Source organism: Sphaeramia orbicularis, chromosome 18, assembly GCF_902148855.1.
Source record: "Sphaeramia orbicularis chromosome 18, fSphaOr1.1, whole genome shotgun sequence".
In the NCBI taxonomy this organism is placed as follows: Eukaryota; Metazoa; Chordata; class Actinopteri; order Kurtiformes; family Apogonidae; genus Sphaeramia; species Sphaeramia orbicularis.
Genome location: NC_043974.1, coordinates 43,774,024 through 43,796,206, shown reverse-complemented (window position 1 = coordinate 43,796,206; position 22,183 = coordinate 43,774,024). Strand labels below are relative to the sequence as shown.

Here is a 22,183-nt window from a genome sequence, read left to right as displayed (position 1 = left end):
GTGCTTCTTCTCCTTTTCGAACATGACCTTTTTTTTTTCTTTTCTTTTTCGTGTATCATTACTTTATGCTTCCTTGAATTTTCATTTCTATATTATGTTGTGCAAAGAAGTCAGACAGTAGTAATCAGGAAGCCTGTATCATGGGGCGGCCATGGCTCAGGTGGTAGAGCGGGTCGTCCAATAACCGAAGGGTTGGCGGTTCAAATCCCTCTCTGTCCATGTGCTGTTGTGTCCTTGGGCAAGACACTTCCCCCTCCAGTGCCACCCACACTGGTGTATGAATGTTTGGTAGTGGGAGGGGCCACACTCCTGTCAGTCTGCCCCCCCCCCCCCAGGGCAGCTGTGGGTACAGGTGTAGTTTACCACCACCAGAGGGGGAGTGTGAGAGCGAATGAACAATGGATCAATAATGTAAAGCACTTTGAGTGTCTAGAAAAGCACTACATAAAATCTAATCCATATTCAAAATAAATCAATAAAAAAAAAACCAAAAACTCATTTTCTTCCGGGGGTCACATTCAGCCCAGTTTAATCTGCAGTGGTCGGACCTGTACAGTAATAGCATGACAGCCAATAAATAATGACAACTCCAAATTGTTTTAGTGCAAAAAAAATAACATTCAGTTACGCCAGTATTTACATTTACAAACTATCCAGACAAAAAGGATGTGAATAACCTGGGAAAAATGGAATTTGTTTAGAAATATAAGTACAATTTTATCAGTTTTCTGCCTCCACTTCTCATTCACACACGTGCATTACAGAGCAGATCTACAAAGACACGAAACATTTAACCACAGGCAGAAAAGAGCTCAAATTGCACTGAATTTTCATTAGACATTCCAGGTTGTTCATATTTGTTCAGGTGATTCACATTTTATTGTTACAGGATAGTTTGTAAATGTAAACATTTTCATAATTTCATGTTTTTTGCACTAAATCAAAGAGAAAAAATTGGTGTTGTCATTATTTATAGGTTATTATGATATTATTTTGGAGTTCGACGCTCTAACTTGCACTTTTCAAATTCATCCTGCGGGCCTGATTGGAACCTTTGGCGGGTCAGATTTGGGCCCCGGGCCACATGTTTGACACCTTTGAGTACAATAATAACAGAATTACAAAAAATTAAAAATAGATAAATTACAGAATTACATGGAAATAATGACAACTACAAACTTTTCTCTATGTTTTAGAGTGAAAAAGTAAAATTACATTATGAAAAACTTTACATTTACAAACTATTCTTTAGGAAAAACATGAATAACAAACAACTGAAAAAAAAAGGAAAAAAATCCTTAGAAAAATAAGTATAATTTTAACAATATTCTGCCTCAGTTTATCATTTACACATGTACATTATAACTTACTGAAACAATTTCAGGGCAATTAACGAGTGAAAATAATGAAATAAGATGATTTGATTTGGTCCAAAAGCAGCATCTAAAAAAGATTTAAACTGATGATGTTGAAACTATTTTATTTCAGGTTCCACTTTAGTCCTCATATAATCTAAAGTGGATCAGAACCAGTAAAATAAGAACAGAATAACCTAGAAATAATGACGACAACAAACATTTCTCTATGTTTTAGTGTAAAAAAGTAAAATTACATGATGAAAATCTTTACATTTACAAACTATCCTTTACAACGGTCTGAATAACATGAAAAACCTGAAAGTTCTTAAAAAAAATAAGCATAATTTTTATCAATATTCTGCCTCAGTTTATCATTTACACATGTACATTATAATTTACAGGTCACAGAGAATCTAAATACACAAAACATTTAATAACAGGTAGAATATTGGTAAAATTACACATTTTAGGTTATTCATATTTGTTAAGTTTATTCACATTTTTTGTTTAGTAAATTTATTTATATTTTTTTTATTTATTTATAGAGCACTTTTCACAGGGAGTCACAAAGTGCTTTACAGTGCAAGACAATTAAAATACAGTTTAAAATACAATTTAAAATGCAATTAAAATACAGTTAAAATAGTAAAAATGTAAGAAATACAAATATAAAGAATAGATAAAGAAATAGATATAAAGAAATTTTCATGTCATTTAAATTTTTTGACACTAAAACGAAGAAGACTGAGTTGTCATTATTTCTAGGTTATTCTGTCATTATTTTATTGGTCTGATCCACTTTAGATCATATTGGAACCCGAACTAAAATGAGTTTAACATCCTTGCTTGACACTGTAATAATAATAATAACACTAGAAAAGCACTCGGAGAGCGCAGAACTCCGCCAACACCCCCCCCCCCCCCCCATCACCACCAATTTTAATCATTTGTTCCTTGTGCCAGTATCAACATTTCCTGTAATTTTCATCCAAATCCATCCATAACTTTTTGAGTTATCTTGCACATGGACACACAGACAAACCAAAGCCGACAAAAACCTAACCCCCTTGGCGGAGGTAAATAGAAATAAAGGGTGAGTCTATGTTGCGTCACTACGACACTGGACAAATGAAACCTTTTATTATTGGATATTAAAACTTCTTCTGTTTTAAATTAGTGTTTTAATGGAAAATTTTAATTTTTTTTTATAGAGTCGATCAATTCTAACTCATCACTGACTTTTCTGATCATTCATATGTCAGCCATTTTTTAAAACTTGTTTTGCGAAAGTAGAGTTTGTAAAAAGAGACACTACAGTGATAAGCCTCCAAATGCTCACATTTGTAACTTAATAATTTCAAACTTTATTCATATTTACACTCAATAAACATCACATTCATTCACACATCAGGCGTTTGTCAAAAAAGGCTCAGAATCTTCATGAGGACGAAGACCACGTTCGATGTTCATCATTTGTCTGAAGGTTTGAACGGATCAGACCAGATCTTCACACCTTAAACCCAGAGAGAAATCAGCACAGTCAGACAGAAACAGGACAGCAGAACGAAACCACTGGGTTCAATGAGTAACATGTAACAGGAATTAAAGACAAAAAAACTCTTCAAGTTGTTGATCGTTTCTTTCTGATCCTCCATGCTTTCTTACCTACAGGTTGGACGTCTGCCTGGTTGATTCCTGCTCGATTCATCCTCTGAACATCTCCTGGAAGGAAAAGAACATGACAGTTTATTTACATGCATTTTTAAATTATGCATATGATTTCCACATTACTGAATGACTTAGATTATGATTAAACCACACAGTAAACTATACATTAGATATGGCTGCCACATTTACTGTTGACACAAGGTATTAAAAAGCTAATTAATGAACAAATTAAAGGTTCATTTAACATCATCTTCTCTGTAAAATACATACATCTCTTTTAATGATATTTTCTGGCTTTATTTCATCTTGTGCCTACTTCATATTTTTGCCATGTTTAGCTAGCAGGTTAACATAACTGCTGCTGATGCACTTTATATATTTGAAACAGCTCCGTTTCATTAACAATACATTAACATTCTCTTCTAACAGAATACACAGCTAACATCTGCCTATTAAACTAACACAGCGGCTAAAGCTCAATGTTAGCTAACATAATGAATTAAATGTTACTTACTGTATTCATCCTTGTGTGTGAGCGGGTAGAAAAATATGGGGTAAAACGCAGCCGCTACCGCCGTCATAAAACCTCCAAAAATGAGCGCTATCCTCTGGTTTTTAGACATTTTTCTGTTACATGCGTAACTGGACGCTCACCTCCAAACGTACAGTGTTTACGGACGTTACTTCCGGCGCATATGTGACGTCAGTAGTCACAGTTCTACGATGCGTCCGCCATATTGGACCGGTCAGAACTGACGCATGAATACAAGATTGCGTACTTTTACCCAAGACTTAAATTAAATTTATTTTCTCTGTATTTTTATAGCGATTTAATATTGATTTAGGATTAAAAGTAGACGTTTGAAGTGTGTCAAAATTTGGAATCTACTTCTTTACGGTCCGCTTAAATTAGCGGGCGCGGAGTTTGATCTTCCCAGGCTTCCGTACTGAATACATTAAAACGTCAGAGTCACATGCCGCGGCACAATAATAATACGGAAGTGGCTGAGATTTTGGAAAGTCGGCTCTAAAAAGCGGCTAAAATGAAAGTTTTAGTCGTATTTGTGTATTTATTTGGCTTTTGTTGCTCGTCTGGACAAGCAGCGAAGAACGCGACAATTCAGACGTTTGTTATTCCTCACAGTCACATGGACGTAGGATGGGTTTACACTGTGCAGGTAACTTAGAATACTTCCAGACTGTTTTTTGTGGAGAAACACTTTAAATCCTGATCAGTGCGTGTTTTCTGTAGGAGAGTATGCATGCCTACGCAGCCAACGTGTACAACAGTGTAACGGAGGAACTGTCGAAGGATAAGGGGCGCAGGTTCATCTCTGTGGAGCAGGAGTTCTTCAGACTGTGGTGGGATCATGTGGCCTCAGACTGGCATAAGAAACAAGTAAGACCCTCCACAGACCAGCACATGTCTGGAAACACTGACCACACCAGGATGAACTCCATTACAGAGTCAATTAACATCAGATCATCAGTATTTTACAGATAAATGCATGTTTGGTCCTGTTTAAACTAGATATACAGGGGTTCTTCTATAGACACTCAAATATAATCTACAACTTTTTATAGATACATAGATTTATAGATAGATGGGAAAATGTCAGACTGATGGATATCTAACAAAGCTGAATAAAAATGAGTCTAAAAAGTTACAAAACAGGGGGAAAATGGCCAAACATACACATCAAAATGAGTAAAGACCAAAAATAAGCAGCAAAATTGATTAAAAAAAAAAATTAACTAAATATAGGAACTGAACAAAATAGACAAGAAAATGGACAAAAAATAAACATAAATAAATACCACAACGAACAAAAAGAAGACAGATCTATAACAAATAGATGTTTAACCCTTTTGTGCACAGTGGTCACTCCAGTGGACAGTTCTTCTCCAGCTGTTCTCTTGTATATTCATGGGTTTGGTTGTTTTAGTTCCATATCATCTAACATATGGGGCCCTCATGCATCATCCCATACACTGACATTCATACCATTAGTGTAACTCTGTTCTTGATAAACCTGATCTGCACTAACATGTTTGAATGTAAAGAAATTGCTTGTTATTTTTATTTGATTGTAATTAACAACAAAAATGTTTTTTTTTTCATATTATCTCCATGAAGTGAGTAATGACTAGAATTAGAGTATGTTAAAATGTGAGAAAACATCAGATTAGCAGCATTAAAAATGTCTTTATTTCATACTTTTCACACAGTGTATTAGTAAATACATCTTTCTTTGCTTCAAAAATTAAATGCATAGTGTCCAGCTGAGTGAACGTTTTTGCAACTCCATGAAAAATAGGTTCATAAAAGAATTTCAATCGCATTATTTTTTAATGCCCAACGAGGAAGGAAAACACTGAGGAAAAAAATCTTAAGGTTTTCATAATTCATGCATGAAAGGGTTAAAAGATAGATCTATAATAGATCTATAATTGATAAATCTATGATAGATAGATCTGTGATGGATAGAAGCAAAATTCTTAAGTTGCTCCAAATCTCTTTTCATTTTAAATCTATTATTCACAAGATTTTATTCACGAGAACGTTTTGGAGGAAATTCAGGCTGTGAGTCATGAGGTTCTTATGTTGGTTCTGATGAAAGAGGCGGGGCTTGACTTAAATTAGACCTGCTGACTGTTTCTGTGACAGACTCTAGTTTTTTCTGTTCTAGCTTCGACAGCTGGTCAAAGAGGGTCGACTGGAGTTCGTCATCGGGGGTCAGGTGATGCACGACGAAGCTGTGACTGACCTGAACGACGACATCCTGCAGATGACGGGTGAGTGAAGCGCACCGCCGTGGCAGAGGGAGGGGGCGTGGCTTTCAGAGGACACGCCTTCATTTGCGGCTCTGTGTTTCAGAGGGACACGGGTTCCTGTACCAGACCTTCGGGGTCCGGCCCCGGTTCTCCTGGCACGTGGACCCGTTCGGCGCCTCCGCCACCACGCCGGTCCTGTTCGCTCTGGCCGGGTTCGACGCCCACGTCGTCTCACGCATCGACTACGACCTGAAAGACGCCATGCAGAAGAACAAGGTAGACGCTGACCTGAGGACACGCCCACAGAAACCTCACCTGAAGTGGAAGAGTGGAAAGAACGTCCACGGATTCATCCTCAGATTTTTTTGTTTGTGTTTGAAACAGAATCTGCAGTTTGTCTGGAGCGGTTCACCTTCACTGAAACAGCAGCAGATCTTCACCCACGTCATGGACCAGTTCAGCTACTGCACCCCGTCCCAGCTGCCCTTCTCCAACAGGTCCGCCTTTACTCCACCATTAACCCTCCAACAGGTCCACCTTTACTCCACCATTAACCCTCCAACAGGTCCACCTTTACTCCACCATTAACCCTCCAACAGGTCCGCCTTTACTCCACCATTAACCCTCCAACAGGTCCGCCTTTACTCCACCATTAACCCTCCAACAGGTCCACCTTTACTCCACCCATTAAACCCCATTAAACCTCCAACAGGTCCACCTTTACTCCACCCATTAAACCTCCAACAGGTCCACCTTTACTCCACCCATTAAAACCATTAAACCTCCAACAGGTCCACCTTTACTCCATCCATTAAATCCATTAAACCTCCAACAGGTCCACCTTTACTCCACCCATTAAAACCATTAAACCTCCAACAGGTCCATCTTTACTCCACCCATTAAACCCCATTAACCCTCCAACAGGTCCACCTTTACTCCACCCATTAAAACCATTGAACCTCCAACAGGTCCACCTTTACTCCACCATTAACCCTCCAACAGGTCCACCTTTACTCCACCCATTAAACCCCATTAAACCTCCAACAGGTCCACCTTTACTCCACCCATTAAACCTCCAACAGGTCCACCTTTACTCCACCCATTAAAACCATTAAACCTCCAACAGGTCCACCTTTACTCCACCCATTAAATCCATTAAACCTCCAACAGGTCCACCTTTACTCCACCCATTAAAACCATTAAACCTCCAACAGGTCCATCTTTACTCCACCCATTAAACCCCATTAACCCTCCAACAGGTCCACCTTTACTCCACCCATTAAAACCATTGAACCTCCAACAGGTCCACCTTTACTCCACCATTAACCCTCCAACAGGTCCACCTTTACTCCACCCATTAAACCCCATTAAACCTCCAACAGGTCCACCTTTACTCCACCCATTAAAACCATTGAACCTCCAACAGGTCCACCTTTACTCCACCCATTAAACCTCCAACAGGTCCACCTTTACTCCACCCATTAAAACCATTGAACCTCCAACAGGTCCACCTTTACTCCACCCATTAAACCTCCAACAGGTCCACCTTTACTCCACCATTAAACCTCCAACAGGTCCACCTTTACTCCACCCATTAAAAACCATTGAACCTCCAACAGGTCCACCTTTACTCCACCATTAAACCTCCAACAGGTCCACCTTTACTCCACCCATTAAACCCCATTAACCCTCCAACAGTAACATGAACAAAATTAATCACAAACTGAACAAATTTGAAGAAAAACTGTAAAATAAGCAACAGAATGAACAAAAACAAAATACTAACTAAATAAAGTTGTTTACAGTAAAGTTAATTGTGAACTGCCACTAAAGTCACTCTGGGTCTTTAAGGGTTAAAGGTCTTTCCATTAAACTGGAATGTGTCTTGGTCTTTTTTAGTTCTGGTTTTTACTGGAACGGGGTCGCCCTGTTCCCAGACCCCCCTAAAGATGGAGTCTACCCCAACATGAGCCTGCCCGTTACCAAGGAGACGGTCCACGCCTACGCCCAGACCATGGTGGACAACATCAAGCAGAGGGCGGCGTGGTTTCGCACCAACCATGTGCTCTGGCCGTGGGTGAGGAAAAGTCCAGACCAGGGGGTCAAACATACGGCCTGTGGACCGAAACCGGCCGCCAAAGGGTCCGATCCGGTCCATGGGATGAAAAATGACAGTGAAGACATCAACAATTAATAGTGTTAAAATGATTTTAGTTCAAGGGTCACACATACCCTGTAAAATAACCTGTAACTAATGACAACTGCACATTTTTATTTTTTTAGATTGAAAAGTAAAATTAGAGGAAAATGTTTACATTTACAAACTATCCTTTCACAAAAAATGCAAATAATTTAAACAAATATGAACAATCTTGAAATTTCCACAAAAAATAAATATAATTTTAACAAAAAAAGAGAAATAGAGAAAATATGAATACAAAAATGTAAAATACATGAGAAACGATTAAACAAACTTTAAGAAACTAATACAATTTTAAAAATAATGAAGATAACCATAAAAAATTAAAAGAATTTTATGGAAAAATGAAGAAAATAATGTGGAAAAATTAAAAACAAATAATTCAAATACAATATTCTGTCTGTTATTAAATGTTTTGTGTATTTGTAGATCCACTGTGATCTGTACGTTATAATGAACATGTGTAAATGATAAACTGAAGCAGAATATTAATAAAATTGCACTTATTTTTCTTAAGAAATTTCATTTTTTTAATGTTATTCAGATCGTTGTAAAGGATAGTTTGTAAATGTAAACATTTTCATCATGTAATTTTACTTTTTTACACTAAAACATAGAGAAAAGTCTGTCGTCATTATTTCTAGGTTATTCTGTTCTTATTTTACTGGTTCTGATCCACTTTAGATCATATTAGTCTGAATGTGGAACCTGAACTAAAACGGTTTTAAAATCCTCGGTTTAGATTTTTTTTAGATGCTGCTTCTGGACCAAAAAAAATCATGTTATTTTGTTATTTTCACTCATTATTTGCCGTGAAATTGTTCCAGTTCTGAATTTTTCTTCAATGTTTTTTACGTGAATGTGAGGCACTTATGTGTAGTCATAAATACAACGACATATTGACAGTGAAATGCATTTTAACATTAACTTTTATTTTTAAGCAGATTTTTTTCCATAATTTTTCCACTTAAACAAGAAAAATATTGAGTTACTTTTCATAGGTTATTATTTTATATATTGGACTGTATGTGGCCCCTGAACTAAAGTGAGTTCAAGTGGAAATGGTTTTTATTTGTGTTTTTTTGTTTTTCAGGGCTGCGACAAACAGTTCTACAACTCGTCGGTCCAGTTCAGGAACATGGACCCGTTAATGAACTACATTAACCAGAACAGTGCAGAGCTGGGGGTGACGGTGCAGTACGCCACCCTCAGTCAGTACTTCCAGGCCGTCCACCAATCAGATCTGCTGTGGGACGTCCGCGGGAACCAGGACTTCCTGCCTTATTCCACAGGTAACAAACATAAGGCCCACGGCCCAAAACCAGCCCTCCAAAGGGTCCGGTCCGGCCCCCAGGATCTGTAGTGATCAGAAAGTTAAATTCTATTTGTTTCAATTCTACATGTCTGTTATTAAATGTTTAGTGTATTTATAGATCCACTGTGATCTGTAAGTTATAATAAACAGGTATAAATGATAAACTGAGGCAGAATACTGATAAAATTTCTCTTTTTCTTACAATATTGAAGGATTGTTCACGTTATTTGTTTAAGGATAGTTTGTAAATAATCAACAAAATCAACAAATTGAACCAAAAAATTAATGTAGCTAATGAAATAATCAACAAAATGAATAAAATAAACAAAAAATTGAGGAAAAACCACCAAAATTAACAAAATTAACAAAATAGACAGAAGGAACAAATTAATCACAAGATGAATAAAGTAAACAAATTGAGTAAAAATGACCAAAACAATCAAGCAACTGAACAAATCAACCACAAAATGAATACAGTAATCAAAAAATTGAGGAAAAATGACAAAAATGAACAAACTGAACAAAACAATTTACATGTCAAACAAAATAATCAACAAAATGAACAAAATAAACACAATGAACAAATTAATCACAAGATGACTAAAATAAACAAACAGTAAAAATGACCAAAATAATTAACACACTGAACAAATTAATCATTGGATGAATAAAATAATCAACAAATTGAATAAAAAAATGACCAAAATAAACAAAATGAACAAATGGAACAAAAATAATTAACATATCAAACAAAATAATCAACATAAATGACTGAAATGAAAAAAAAAAAATCAACAAATTTAACAAAATGAAAACAATGAACAAATTAATCACAAGATAAATAAAATAAACAAATTGAGTAAATTTGACCAAAATAATTAACATATTGAACAAATTAATCATGAGATGAATTCAATAAAAAACTAATTGCACAAAAATGACCAAAATAAACAAAATGAACAAATGGAACAAAAATTTACGTATCAAACAAAGTAATCAACAAATTGAACAAAAATGAACAAAATAAACAGGTTTCCTTCAGTAGCTTTTTAAAGTTTGTAAATGTAAACATTTTAATACTACAATGTAACTTTTTTTTCACTAAAACAAATAGAAAATGTTGTAGCTGTCGTTATTTTTAAGTTCTTCTAATTCTTTTACTGGTCGGACCCACTTTAGATCATACTGGTTTGAATGTGGAACCTGAACTAACATGACTTTAACAGCCCTCCCATAATGCATCTGTGATCTCCCCGGCTGTATACTGTGTTCTATGTTCTAGAGTCGTACCAGGCGTGGACGGGCTTCTACGCCTCCAGAAACGTCCTGAAAGGCGTGGCGCGACGGGCCAGTTCGCAGCTTCACGCGGCTGAGACCCTGTTTGCCCGGTACCGGATCAGCTTCCCTGACGGACCGGTGGCTAAAGACTGGGCCCTGGACAAGCTGAAGGCGCTACGATGGGCCGTCTCTGAGGTCAGAGGTCAACACACGGGACTCCATTATAACGACTTTTAACCCTTTAACCCCTGACGTGTCTGTGGTGAACAGTCTGAATGTAGGAATTATTTAAATATTCATACAAATTCAACCGTTTGCTCAATAGGAAACATTTCCCAACTTGTTGATAGAATAGACCTTGTTATTTCCATGGACATCTGAGCATGCTCAGTTCACCCCCCCCACCGCCTGTGGAATGGGGGGTAAAACCCAGAGCACCGACTCACTATAAAAATAAACTTTTTTTTTTTTTTTTTTACACCTTTTTCATTATCAGTGTAATCAACATCTACATGATCAGTGAATTAAATACAGAAAAATACAGAATTTACACTTAAAAATGTCAAATATAGAGAATAGTATTATAATAAATGGTCATAATTCTCTTAGACATGTATTTGGAAGTTGCTACATAATAGATCTAGATCTTTAAGGGTCTTAATATTGTGAACATGTACAATTATACAAAATCTAAATAATGGATAATTCACCTGAAATGCATTAAAACTTAAACCTGTTTGGAAAATGTCAAACAAAATGAGGAAAACATTAAATATATAACTAATACAAAAGGAAATGAACACAAATAAATGCTAACGTATTATAACATAAGTGACAGTATCATTGGTGTGAAAGGGTAGTTTTAGTAATTAATGATATATTTTACTGAAAAAGTCCCAATTTCTTCAGTTTTCTCTGTTTTGATATAAAAACCTTATGAATTTACTCTGAGCTTTAACGAACATCTACACAATCAGTGAATTAAATATAGAAAAATGCACGATTTACACTGAAAAATGTCAAATACAGAGAATAATGTTACAAAAAATGGTCATAATTCACTTAGTAAAAGAATAATGTAGAGAGACAGGTATTTAGAAGTTGCCACATAATAGATCTAGATCTTTAAGGGTCTTAATGTTGTGAAAACGTACAATTATACAAAATCTAAATAATGGAGAATTTACCTGAAATGCTTTAAAACTTAAACCTGTTTGGAAAATGTCAAACAAAATGAAGAAAACATTAAGTGTAAGACTATTACAAAAGGAAATGAACACAAATAAATGCTAAGGTATTATACCATAAGTGACAGTATCATCAGCGTAAAAGGGTAGTTATTGATATATTATACTGAAAGTCACTTTTTCTTCAGTTTTCTGTTTTTATATAAAACCCTTTGAATGTAACCTTTGAACATTTATATGATCAGTGAATTAAATGTAGAAAAATACAGGATTTACACTGAAAAATGCAGAATGCAGAGGACAATAACAATAAATCAACGTGATATCATGACTCGCATAGATATACACGCCACTTTTAATTGGTGTGTTATCGATATGCATTATAAGCTTTGCACATGTATGTTCACGCTACGTCAAATCCCACGCACTGAGGGTTAGGGTTGTGTAAACTGGAGATGTTGGCGTAAATTGACATGCGATAAAATGGCATTAAATCACACGCAAAAGGTTGAAAATGTATACGTATAGCACGCCAAATGCCATTAGAACTGGCGTGACATACGTGATTTCTTGAGTTCAGTATCAATAAATAGTGTTAAATCCCTTAGGAAAAGTTAAATGCCATCACAGTAATATTTATTCTTGTTTATTTGTTTACTCATTATTGAGGATCCCCATTAGCCGACGCACAAACGCCAGGCTAATCTTCCTGGGGTCCTCTAAAAAATAAAAAGGTTCAGGATGCAAAATCACAATACACAGATCTAGTTACAGTAAAAAGAAAGGAGAGAGAAAAAAACAAACAAAAAAACCCAAAACAAAAAAAAAAACAATTCCCAGAATGGTAACATAAAGAGACTAGTCACTCTCAAACGTCAGGAGTGACTTTACATGTTTTTTAAATGCTTTCTTACTTGAAATGTTTCTAATATTTAAGTAAGAAAGCATTTAAAAAACATGTAAAGTCACTACTGAGGTTTGAGAGTTACTAGTCTCTTTATATTACCATTTTCAGTACTAGTTGTAGGTCTTCACAGGTAGATGTTCTTTCTTTTAGGTGCAACATCATGACGGTATCACAGGTACTGAGTCTCCTAAAGTGGCTGAAATGTACATGGACCACCTGACCCAGGCCATGATGGGGGTGGATGAACTTCTAGCTGCACTTTTCCTGCTTCCACACAACCTGGACATCCACAGCGCCACCTACCGCAGCCACCACCACACAGCAGGTAGTCGGGTTAACCCAGTATACACCAAAGACCCGATGTGGATGGAGGCGTGGCTTGTGTTGAATTAACCCTCTGGTATCCGCCCATAAAGGTCCTTCAACCACCTAAAGCACGTTATCTGAATGTCCCACATTTATTCATACAGTTTGTTTGTAACTTTTTACATTTTTTGTATTTCATCAACTTGAGCCTTAAACAAAAATACCAAATACTCTATAATTTTCGTGTATTTTACCCTTTAAATACCATATTTGTAATGTAAACAAACCATATTTTTTGACGCAAAAAACATTTTTTTTCAATATTCAACAAAAATTGGATTGTGGTTTTTTTCATCCAGTCCTATGTCAATGATCAACACTAACATTGGTTATTATGCATTATTATTTTTTGTGCTCGGTCAAATGTTAAATACTTAAATGTGTCAGTGTAGAAGGGTGTTAGTGTTTTAATGTAACACTGTTTATAATCTGCTGATTTTAGTGAATGGATCAGAATTTTAAAAATCATGCAAAACAAATTTTGAATTCTGACCTAAAACAAATTGTCAAAAACAATATGAGCTTTTATGACATGAAGGTCAAAGTGTGCATATTATGTTCACCTGGATACCAGAGGGTTAAACTGGCTGCACACAAATGTCAAAATAATGTTTCCTAAAATGCCGTATTTTTAATCCACAACGCTAAACATTTACAGTTTTCTGTCAAAAATGAGGACGGAAACTGAAAAACTCCAAATGTAGATGAAAACTCATGTATGAACGTCTGAAAACTGAAGTTCAACGGGTTCCATTCTCCTCAAACCAGGCGTGGACGAGGATCTGGAGCAGCACGTCATCGTCTACAACCCCTTAGCCTGGAACGTCACCTCCATCATCAACGTCACCGTGGCGATCGCCATGGCAACGGTGTATGACGACGACGGGCAGCCCGTCCCTTCACAGGTACTGAACTGAACCACCAATCAGAACGTTTCACAGTTCAGCTCCGTTTCATGTTCTGGATTTCCTTTAAAACACTCGTATACAAACTTATTTTAAATTCACTGGATCCTGCAGAAGCTCAACGTCAGTTATCAACCATTATACATTCATCATCATCATCATCATCGCTTACTTATATATTGTTGGTACAACTACTATTACTATTATCACTTTTATCACTTTATTAGAGTTATTATTAGTTGTGCTATTATTAAACTATATATTTTGTGAACATTATTATAATGTAATTTTTTTTGTTTATTATTATTAATTATTATTATTATTATTCCTCTATGTGCAGTTGCCTTTTTTTATAGTTATTGTTACTATTTTCTTTCCTCTTGTCTAATCTAAGAATGATATAAAACACTGTTTGTAGTATTAAAACTAAACAAGGCCGGGAGGTATATTCTGGCCTTGGGGGTAGATTCCGTCTGGAGGGGTATATTCTGGCCCTGGGGGTATATTCTTGACTGGGGGGGAGGGGGTATAACCTGGCCTAGGGGGTATATTCCAGCCTGGGGGGTATATTCTTGCCTGGAGGGGTAGATTCTGTCCGGGGGGGTATATTTTGACCTGGAGGGTAAATTTTTGATGGGGTTGGGGGGGTGGGGTGTATATTCCAGACTGGGGGGTATAGTCTGGCCTGGGGGGGTATATTCTTATGGAAGTAAATGTGTGTCATCAGATTTTGAATGATAAAAGACACTGAATTTCTAGCGCTGATTTTTTTTTTTTTTGCACTGAAATTCGGTATCTGAATTTATTGCATCTGAATTTTTTAATTCTAAATTTATGAACATAGTTGACTTCAGAGACAAACAATTCAGATACTTAATTTCAGTGCAAAAAAAAAATGTCAGTGCTACAAATTCAATGTCTTTTAGAATTCAAAATCTGATGAGACAGATTTACTTCCATATATTCTGGCCTGGGGGGTATATTACAGGTTTAGGGGGGGGTATATTCTTACCTGGGGGGTATATTACAGGTTTAGGGGGGGGATATTCTGGCCTGGGGGGTATATTACAGGTTTAGGGGGGGTATATTCTTACCTGGGGGGTATATTACAGGTTTAGGGGGGGGTATATTCTGGCCTGGGGGGTATATTACAGGTTTAGGGGGGGGGTATATTCTGGCCTGGGGGGTATATTACAGGTTTAGGGGGGGTATCTTCTTACCTGGGGGGTATATTACAGGTTTAGGGGGTTATATTCTTACCTGGGGGGGCTATACTTTGACCTGTTACACCGGTACTAACAAGCTCCAAACCCGTGTCTTTGTTCCAGATCCAGAGGTCGGCCCAGTCCAACCTGACCTTTGACCTTTTCATGGTGGCAGAGCTGGGGGGCCTCCAACACAGGAAGTATGTCATAAAGTTCACGGGGAAGGCGGGGTCTGCGACGGCTGACGGCGGCTGGACATACGAAGCCGAAGGGGTCCGGTTCGACAGACGACGCACCCGGGACCGGACCAGGACCGGGAGGAGGCTTCTGCCGGTCCTGAACGAGTGCTACAAGATCATGTTGGACCAGGACACCAACCTCCTGCACAGCATCACATACCTGTAAGAGTCTACAGTGGGGGGCGGGGGGGGGTCAAACATACGGCCTGTGGGCCAAAACCGGACACCCAAGGGTCCGACCCACTTGTAGATTCTACAAGATCAGTGTAACTCACTCTTCTGATCCGTTACAGTCCAGACAAACGCAGAGTGAGGATAACGCAGGATTTCTGGCAGTACCACGCCAACGGAGACGTCAAAGCCGGACCCATATCTGATAATTACATGTTCAGCCCCAACGGTTCGGCTGTGAAAGCCTACGAGGCCGTGGAGATGGAGATCATCCCCGGGAAAATCATAACGGAGATCAGACAGTACTTCTACAGGTGAGGAAAACAGGAAATGAAAGACACTGAGTGAGAAAAATAAGAACGTGTAAAAACCAGTGTTCGACAGAACAGGCTGGAAGAATTCAACTTTATTGGTAACGTAATGAAAATAATTCATATTTATATTTAGTCTAAAAACACAGTAACATCAGGACTAAATCTGGAATTTAAAGGGTTAAAATTTTTTACAAATCAATCAGTATTTGATAATAATTAGGTCAGACCTCAACAAAATCTGCACTTAAAATTTTACTTTAAGATCTTGCTGTTGATCTTGTTCATAAAATTTGAAAAACCAATAAAAAGATTATTAAAAAAAAATTATACTTTAAAAACTTTAAAATTTTGGAGTTCATGGCCGATGATAAACAGTGGTTTTATTAACGTTCTGCTGCTGTTAGTGGATGATTTTACACTTTTATAAGATACATAATGTGCAGGAATTAACCCGTTTTACCCAAATATCAGGCCACAATAAAATGCGTTCCAGCCATTTTTCATTTCACTACGACAACAAAAGCACTTGAACACAACATAAATATATTTTCAAATTCGCTAATGGAAAGGCTGATCTTTCCGACCGCACCTGAATGCATCATCAGACCAGGGTCATGTGATGGTTGTAGTTGGACTTTTCTATCGTGTCGTCGTGTCTTTGGTTTTGTAGATCGGAGGGCGATAAGGACTACGCCTACTCCATCATCACCCGTGTCCCAGAATGCTATGGGAGCAGGGTTGGGTGCCACAGACTGGAGCAGACGTATTCTGTGGGTCCGCTGGACGTCAACACCGAGGTGGTCCTCAGAACCAGAACCTCCCTGACCAACAACCGGACCCTGTACAGCGACGACAACGGATACCAGATGATGAAGAGGCCGTTCAGGACGTTCAGGAATAACACTGTGGCCAGAGTAAGACCACGCCCACTCACATACACACATAGTGGGGGGGGTCAAACATAAGGCCCGGGGTCCAAAACAGGCCGCTAAAGGGTCCGATCCAGTCCATAGGATGAAAAACAACACTGAATATTAATAATAAACTAGAAGCACTCGGAGAGCGCAGACCTCCGCCAAGGCTGATCAGTGCCCCCCCCCCCGTGGGCCCCCCCACCCCCGATCACCACCAAAATTTAATCATTTCTTCCTTATCCCATTTCCAACAAACCCTGAAAATTTCATCCAAATCTGTCCATAAGTTTTTGAGTTATGTTGCACACTAACGGACAGACAAACAAACCCTGGCAAAAACATAACCTCCTTGGCGGAGGTAATTACTCGCCTTTCTCTGTAGGTTGTTCATGTTCTTCACATTTTCAAAGAGAAGTTTGTAAATGTGAACATTTCCATCATGTAACTAGACTTTTTTCACTAAAACAAAAGATAAATGTTTGTTTTTGTCATTATTTATAGTTTACCAGTGTGCAGATGACAGTGGATCTACAAATACACAAAACATTTAGTAACAGGCGGAATATTTTATTTTTATTTTTATTTCATTTTCCATGTCGTTTTCTTCAATTATCTGTTAAATTCTTTCATTTTCTTCATTATTTTCTTAATTTGTTCTTTTAAAGGTTGTTTTCTCATTACTTTATTCATTTTTTTTGTCCATTTTTTTCATGTTTTTTTTTTTTAAGTTTTACGAGTTTTATTATACTTTTTATCATATTTTCTCATGTGTTTTTCATGTTTTTATACATTTTTTTTCCTTCATTTCCTTAAAACTTTTTCTCTTTAGACGTTTCATGTTCGTATTTGATCATGTTATTCACATTTTTTTAAAGGATAGTTTGTAAATGTAAATATTTTCAGGTAATTTGACTTTTTTTACACTAAAACAAAGATAAAAGTTTTTAGTTATTATTATAGGTTATTCTGTGATTATTTTTTGTTTTATTTTGTATGTGTAGAACTATTTCCCGATGGTCCGTGCTGCGTTCATCCAGGACGACCTCAGCAGGTTGGTGGTGGTCAGTGACCGCGCCCACGGCGTGTCCAGCCAATCCAACGGACAACTAGAGGTCTGTAAACACACACACACACACACACACACACACACACTTACACACACACACTCTCTGACCTCCTGTGCGTTTGTTGACGTCAGGTGATGCTGCATCGCCGTCTGTGGAACAACCTTCCGTGGAACCTCGGATACAACCTGACGCTCAACGACAGCTCGGTGGCCACGCCCACTCTGTGGATGATGCTGGGCTCCGTGGAAACCGCCTCCAGGCTCCACCACCGGGAGGCGGTGGAGATGCAGCACCGGCCCGTCGTCATGGCAATCGACCAACCACGTGAGTCAATATGTCACCATAGAAACCTCAAGCCCCGCCCAACGGGACAGCACATCAGAACACAAGTAACGGTTAGCTGTTAAAGCGGACCAGAAGCATTAACCCAGACCAGAACCATTAACCCAGACTGGAACCGTTAAATCAGACCAGAACCATTAACCCAGACCAGAACCGTTAAACCAGTCCAGACCTGTTAACCTAGATCGGAACCTTTAAACCAGACTGGAACCGTTAAACCAGTCCAGACCTGTTAACCCAGACCAGAACCTTTAAACCAGACCAGAACCTTTAAACCAGTCCAGACCTGTTAACCCAGACCAGAACCTTTAAACCAGACTGGAACCGTTAAACCAGACCAGAACCGTTAACCCAGACTGGAACCTTTAAACCAGACCGGAACTGTTAAACCGGTCCAGACCTGTTAACCCAGACTGGAACCGTTAACCCAGACTGGAACCTTTAAACCAGACCAGAACCATTAACCCAGACTGGAACCGTTAACCCAGACTGGAACCGTTAAATCAGACCAGAACCATTAACCCAGACTGGAACCGTTAACCCAGACTGGAACCTTTAAACCAGACCAGAACTGTTAAACTGGTCCAGACCTATTAACCCAGACTGGAACCGTTAACCCAGACTGGAACCTTTAAACCAGACCAGAACTGTTAAACTGGTCCAGACCTATTAACCCAGACTGGAACCATTAACCCAGACTGGAACCTTTAAACCAGACCAGAACTGTTAAACTGGTCCAGACCTGTTAACCCAGATTGGAACCATTAACCCAGACTGGAATCTTTAACCCAGACCAGAATCTCAAAACCGAACCGGAACCTAGAGCTCTGAAATAATGTCCTGAGTCCTCATTGAACATCAGGACCTTCAGTAGGTGGTCCTGAACTGGTCTGAATTCTGGACCCACCAGCGCCTCAGTCTGGTTCTGAAAACACGAGACCACCTCGGTCTGGTCCCATCCTCGGTCTGATCCGTTCTGGTTCCGACTTTCAGAGAAGCCGTGGAACTTGGAGCCCAGAGGCGCCGGCCCGGTTCCGTCCGTGGTTCTGCCTCCAAACCTCCACCTGCTCAGCCTCAGCATCCCCGGGTGGAACTACAGCTCCGACCACGAGCGCCACCTCCGACGCCTGGACGCAGGTCGGCCCGTCCGTCCAATCACACAACAGGTAGGGCGCGGTGGGCGGGGCCAACTCATTAAACCGTGTTCTCTGTGGAAATCTAGGGGAGGATTTACGCTCCGAGGTGAACTACAACCGGGTTCTGCTGAGAATCCTGCATCTGTTTGAGGACGGAGAAGATCCAGAACTGTCCAAACCAGTCACCATCGACATGAAGGTGACCTTTGACCTTTAACACACACACACACACACACACACACACGTTCAGTTCATTTAACCAAAACCAAGTCATTTGTCACCGTTTATTATCATATTATTCTTTGTATTTTGTGTTTTTTTTCAGTGTAAATCATTAATTCATTGATTATGTAGATGTTCATTAAAGCTCAGAGGAAATTCAAAAGTTATTTTATAAAAACAGAGAAAACTGATGAAAAAATGGACTTTTTCAGCAAAATCTGTCATTAACTGAACATAAACCAAGTGTCATTTATTCTACTCCATGGGTTTTATTTATTTTACTTGGTATTTTGTTTTTGTTCATTTTGTCGCGTATTCTATATTTCAATTTTGTTCCGTTTGTGGCTTATTTTGTTCATGTTACTTATTTTGTTGATTTATTTTTTAGTTTTGTTCATTTTATGGATCACTTTGGCTGGTTTTGTTCATTTTGTTTCTTATTTTGTAATTTTCTATTAATTTCTATTTAATAAAAGTGTTTCCACCCACTGTCATTTATTAAATCAAATAACATTATTTCTCTTTTTAGAAAAAAAAGTCAAAGAAATAAGGTGCTTTTTTTTTTTTTTAACTTTTCTACTTATTTCATTTCAAATTTCCTTCTCAAATTTTCTACTCTGCAAAACCAAATCAGCCAAATAATCTGGAATTAAACCAAACTGTCTCAGATTTAGTTACAAACGGGTTTGACTGTTAGTATCTTCAGTGTCATTTTTCATCTCGTGGACCGGATCAGACCCTTTGGCGGCAGGTTCTGGTCCACGGGCCGTATGTTTGACCCCCTGTTGTGTGGTTCTGTCGGTCAACAGGAGGTTCTGCGGGGCTTTGGGGAGGTGACATCAGTGGAGGAGCGTTCCCTGACGGGGACCTGGGCCCTGGACCGTCTGCAGAGGTGGACGTGGAACACCACCCAGACCAGAACCGGTGAGTTTCACATGTGAGACCCGGACTCGCTGTCGTAAACCGGGTCTGACCGGGGTTTGTGGTTCTGTGTCCCAGAGCGGAGGAGGTGTCGGACCCGTGGAACCCAGACCTTCAGCGTCACCGTCTGGCCCAAGCAGATCAGGACGTTCTTCGTCCATTTCTGAACCCGACCGTCGATGTCTTCTGTGAAGATGCTAGTCTTAAACCTAGTCTAATGCTGCCTTCAGGGGCTGTCGGGAAGATGAGCCTTTCCACTTGTGAATTCAGAATTACCAGTACTTTTGTTGTTGTAGCAAAAAAAAAGAAAAAAAATCACAGTTTTCCAGTGGAAAATACAAGTTCAAGTGCCATTTTCAAGTTTGTTACTAGTATTTACCATAATTTATGTAGCACATGAAGGCAGCATAACATGAAGAAAAAATCCTGGACGTCAAAGTAACGAGTTAGTATCTACAAATACTCAGATACTTTTGCAAAAGAATCAGAAATGAATCATTAATTAGTTAAAAAATATAACTTAATGAGTCAAAACAACTGATTAAATACTAATTACTTGAAGGTTTTCCATTATTTTGAGTCTAATGCTGCCTTCAGGTGCTATCAAGAAGATGAGCCTTTCTGGTAGTGAAATTGAAATTACCTTAATGTTGTGTTCAAGTGCTTTTGTTGTCGTAGTGAAAACATTTTCCCAGTTCTCCAGTGGAAAATACACAATGAGGGGGCATTCAAGTGCAATTTTTGAATCCGTAACAAGTGTTTACTATAATTCCTATAGCACATGAAGGCAGCATAACAAGAAAAAAAATCCTCGAAGTCTCAAATGAATCAAAATTTAGTCATTAATTAGTTAAAAATGAGGACTTGAGTCAAAAAAAACTAATTGGCATCAGAGTCATTATTTGGAGACTTATGCTGCCTTCATGTGCCATGGGGAATTATGGTAAATACTGGTTACAAACTCAGCAGCTCATGGATGTAAGTTTTTTCCCAGTTCTACAGTGGAAAATATGACATGAGGGGGCGTTCAAGTGCAATTTTCGAGTTCATTACTAGTATTTACCATAATTCCCATAGCACATGAAGGCAGCATGAGACACTGTCCTGCTTTTAAGAGTCTCACTCATCACTGATCGACGCTGTTTCTGCACTTTATGGTGATTTTGTAACTCACTGGTGAGTTTCCCCAGTGAGTCACCACTGAATAAAATCAGATTTTTATCACGTTTGTCTGTTTCGTGTCTGATTTGACTCAAAAACCAGACGATTTTTACATGTTGTCTGTTATTTCCAGATTAAATGGTTGTTGTTTTTTCCAGTAGCATCTGCCTTTGGTCAGAGGTGTCAAACATACGGTCCGTGGGCCTAAACCCGCCGCCAAAGGGTCCAGTCTGGACCATGGGAGGAATTTATAAAATACAAAAATTACACTGAAGATATTAATAATGAATTATTTTAGTTCAGGTTCCACATTCAGACCAATGTGATCTAATGTGGATCAGACCAGTTTATTATTAATAATAATAATAATAATAATAACAACAGAATATCCTATAAATAATGACAACTACACATTTGTCACTTTGTTTTAGTGTAAAAGTAAATTACATGAAAATATTTACATTTGCAAACTATCCTTTCAAAGATGTGGAAAACATGAGCAAACATGAACATGAAATATCTTTAGAAAAAT

General features: G+C 38.3%; 2 protein-coding genes across 2 annotated transcripts; one reads left to right on the top strand and one right to left on the bottom strand.

Moving 5' to 3' along the window:
• Positions 1-2,688: 2,688 nt before the first annotated feature.
• LOC115439073 (small integral membrane protein 20-like) lies at positions 2,689-3,704 on the bottom strand. The gene is made up of 3 exons (XM_030162970.1): positions 3,541-3,704; positions 3,024-3,080; positions 2,689-2,871 (listed from the first exon to the last, which is right to left on the bottom strand). Exons 1-3 carry the CDS (start codon positions 3,647-3,649, stop codon positions 2,828-2,830), a joined length of 210 nt encoding a protein of 69 aa, XP_030018830.1. The 5' UTR covers positions 3,650-3,704; the 3' UTR covers positions 2,689-2,827.
• A 298-nt stretch (positions 3,705-4,002) lies between these two features.
• LOC115439049 (epididymis-specific alpha-mannosidase-like) lies at positions 4,003-21,583 on the top strand. Its single transcript, XM_030162945.1, has 19 exons — positions 4,003-4,204; positions 4,279-4,425; positions 5,717-5,822; positions 5,905-6,077; positions 6,186-6,298; positions 7,701-7,878; positions 9,095-9,293; positions 10,599-10,789; positions 12,839-13,013; positions 13,823-13,959; positions 15,288-15,565; positions 15,697-15,888; positions 16,559-16,802; positions 17,804-17,914; positions 18,001-18,193; positions 19,205-19,348; positions 19,434-19,546; positions 20,379-20,493; positions 20,569-21,583. The coding sequence occupies exons 1-19, from the start codon at positions 4,070-4,072 to the stop codon at positions 20,655-20,657; spliced, it is 3,033 nt and encodes a 1,010-aa protein (XP_030018805.1). The 5' UTR covers positions 4,003-4,069; the 3' UTR covers positions 20,658-21,583.
• Positions 21,584-22,183: the final 600 nt, after the last annotated feature.

Coding starts and splice junctions, on each gene's coding strand:
- LOC115439049 (XM_030162945.1), top strand. CDS start 4,070: ATGAAAGTTTTAGTCGTATTTGTGTATTTATTTGGCTTTTGTTGCTCG. Junction 4,426..5,716: donor CAGACTGGCATAAGAAACAA/GTAAGACCCTCC, acceptor TTTCTGTTCTAG/CTTCGACAGCTGGTCAAAGA. Junction 15,566..15,696: donor CTGCACAGCATCACATACCT/GTAAGAGTCTAC, acceptor GATCCGTTACAG/TCCAGACAAACGCAGAGTGA.
- LOC115439073 (XM_030162970.1), bottom strand. CDS start 3,649: ATGTCTAAAAACCAGAGGATAGCGCTCATTTTTGGAGGTTTTATGACG. Junction 3,081..3,540: donor CACACACAAGGATGAATACA/GTAAGTAACATT, acceptor TTTTCCTTCCAG/GAGATGTTCAGAGGATGAAT. Junction 2,872..3,023: donor GGCAGACGTCCAACCTGTAG/GTAAGAAAGCAT, acceptor TCTGGGTTTAAG/GTGTGAAGATCTGGTCTGAT.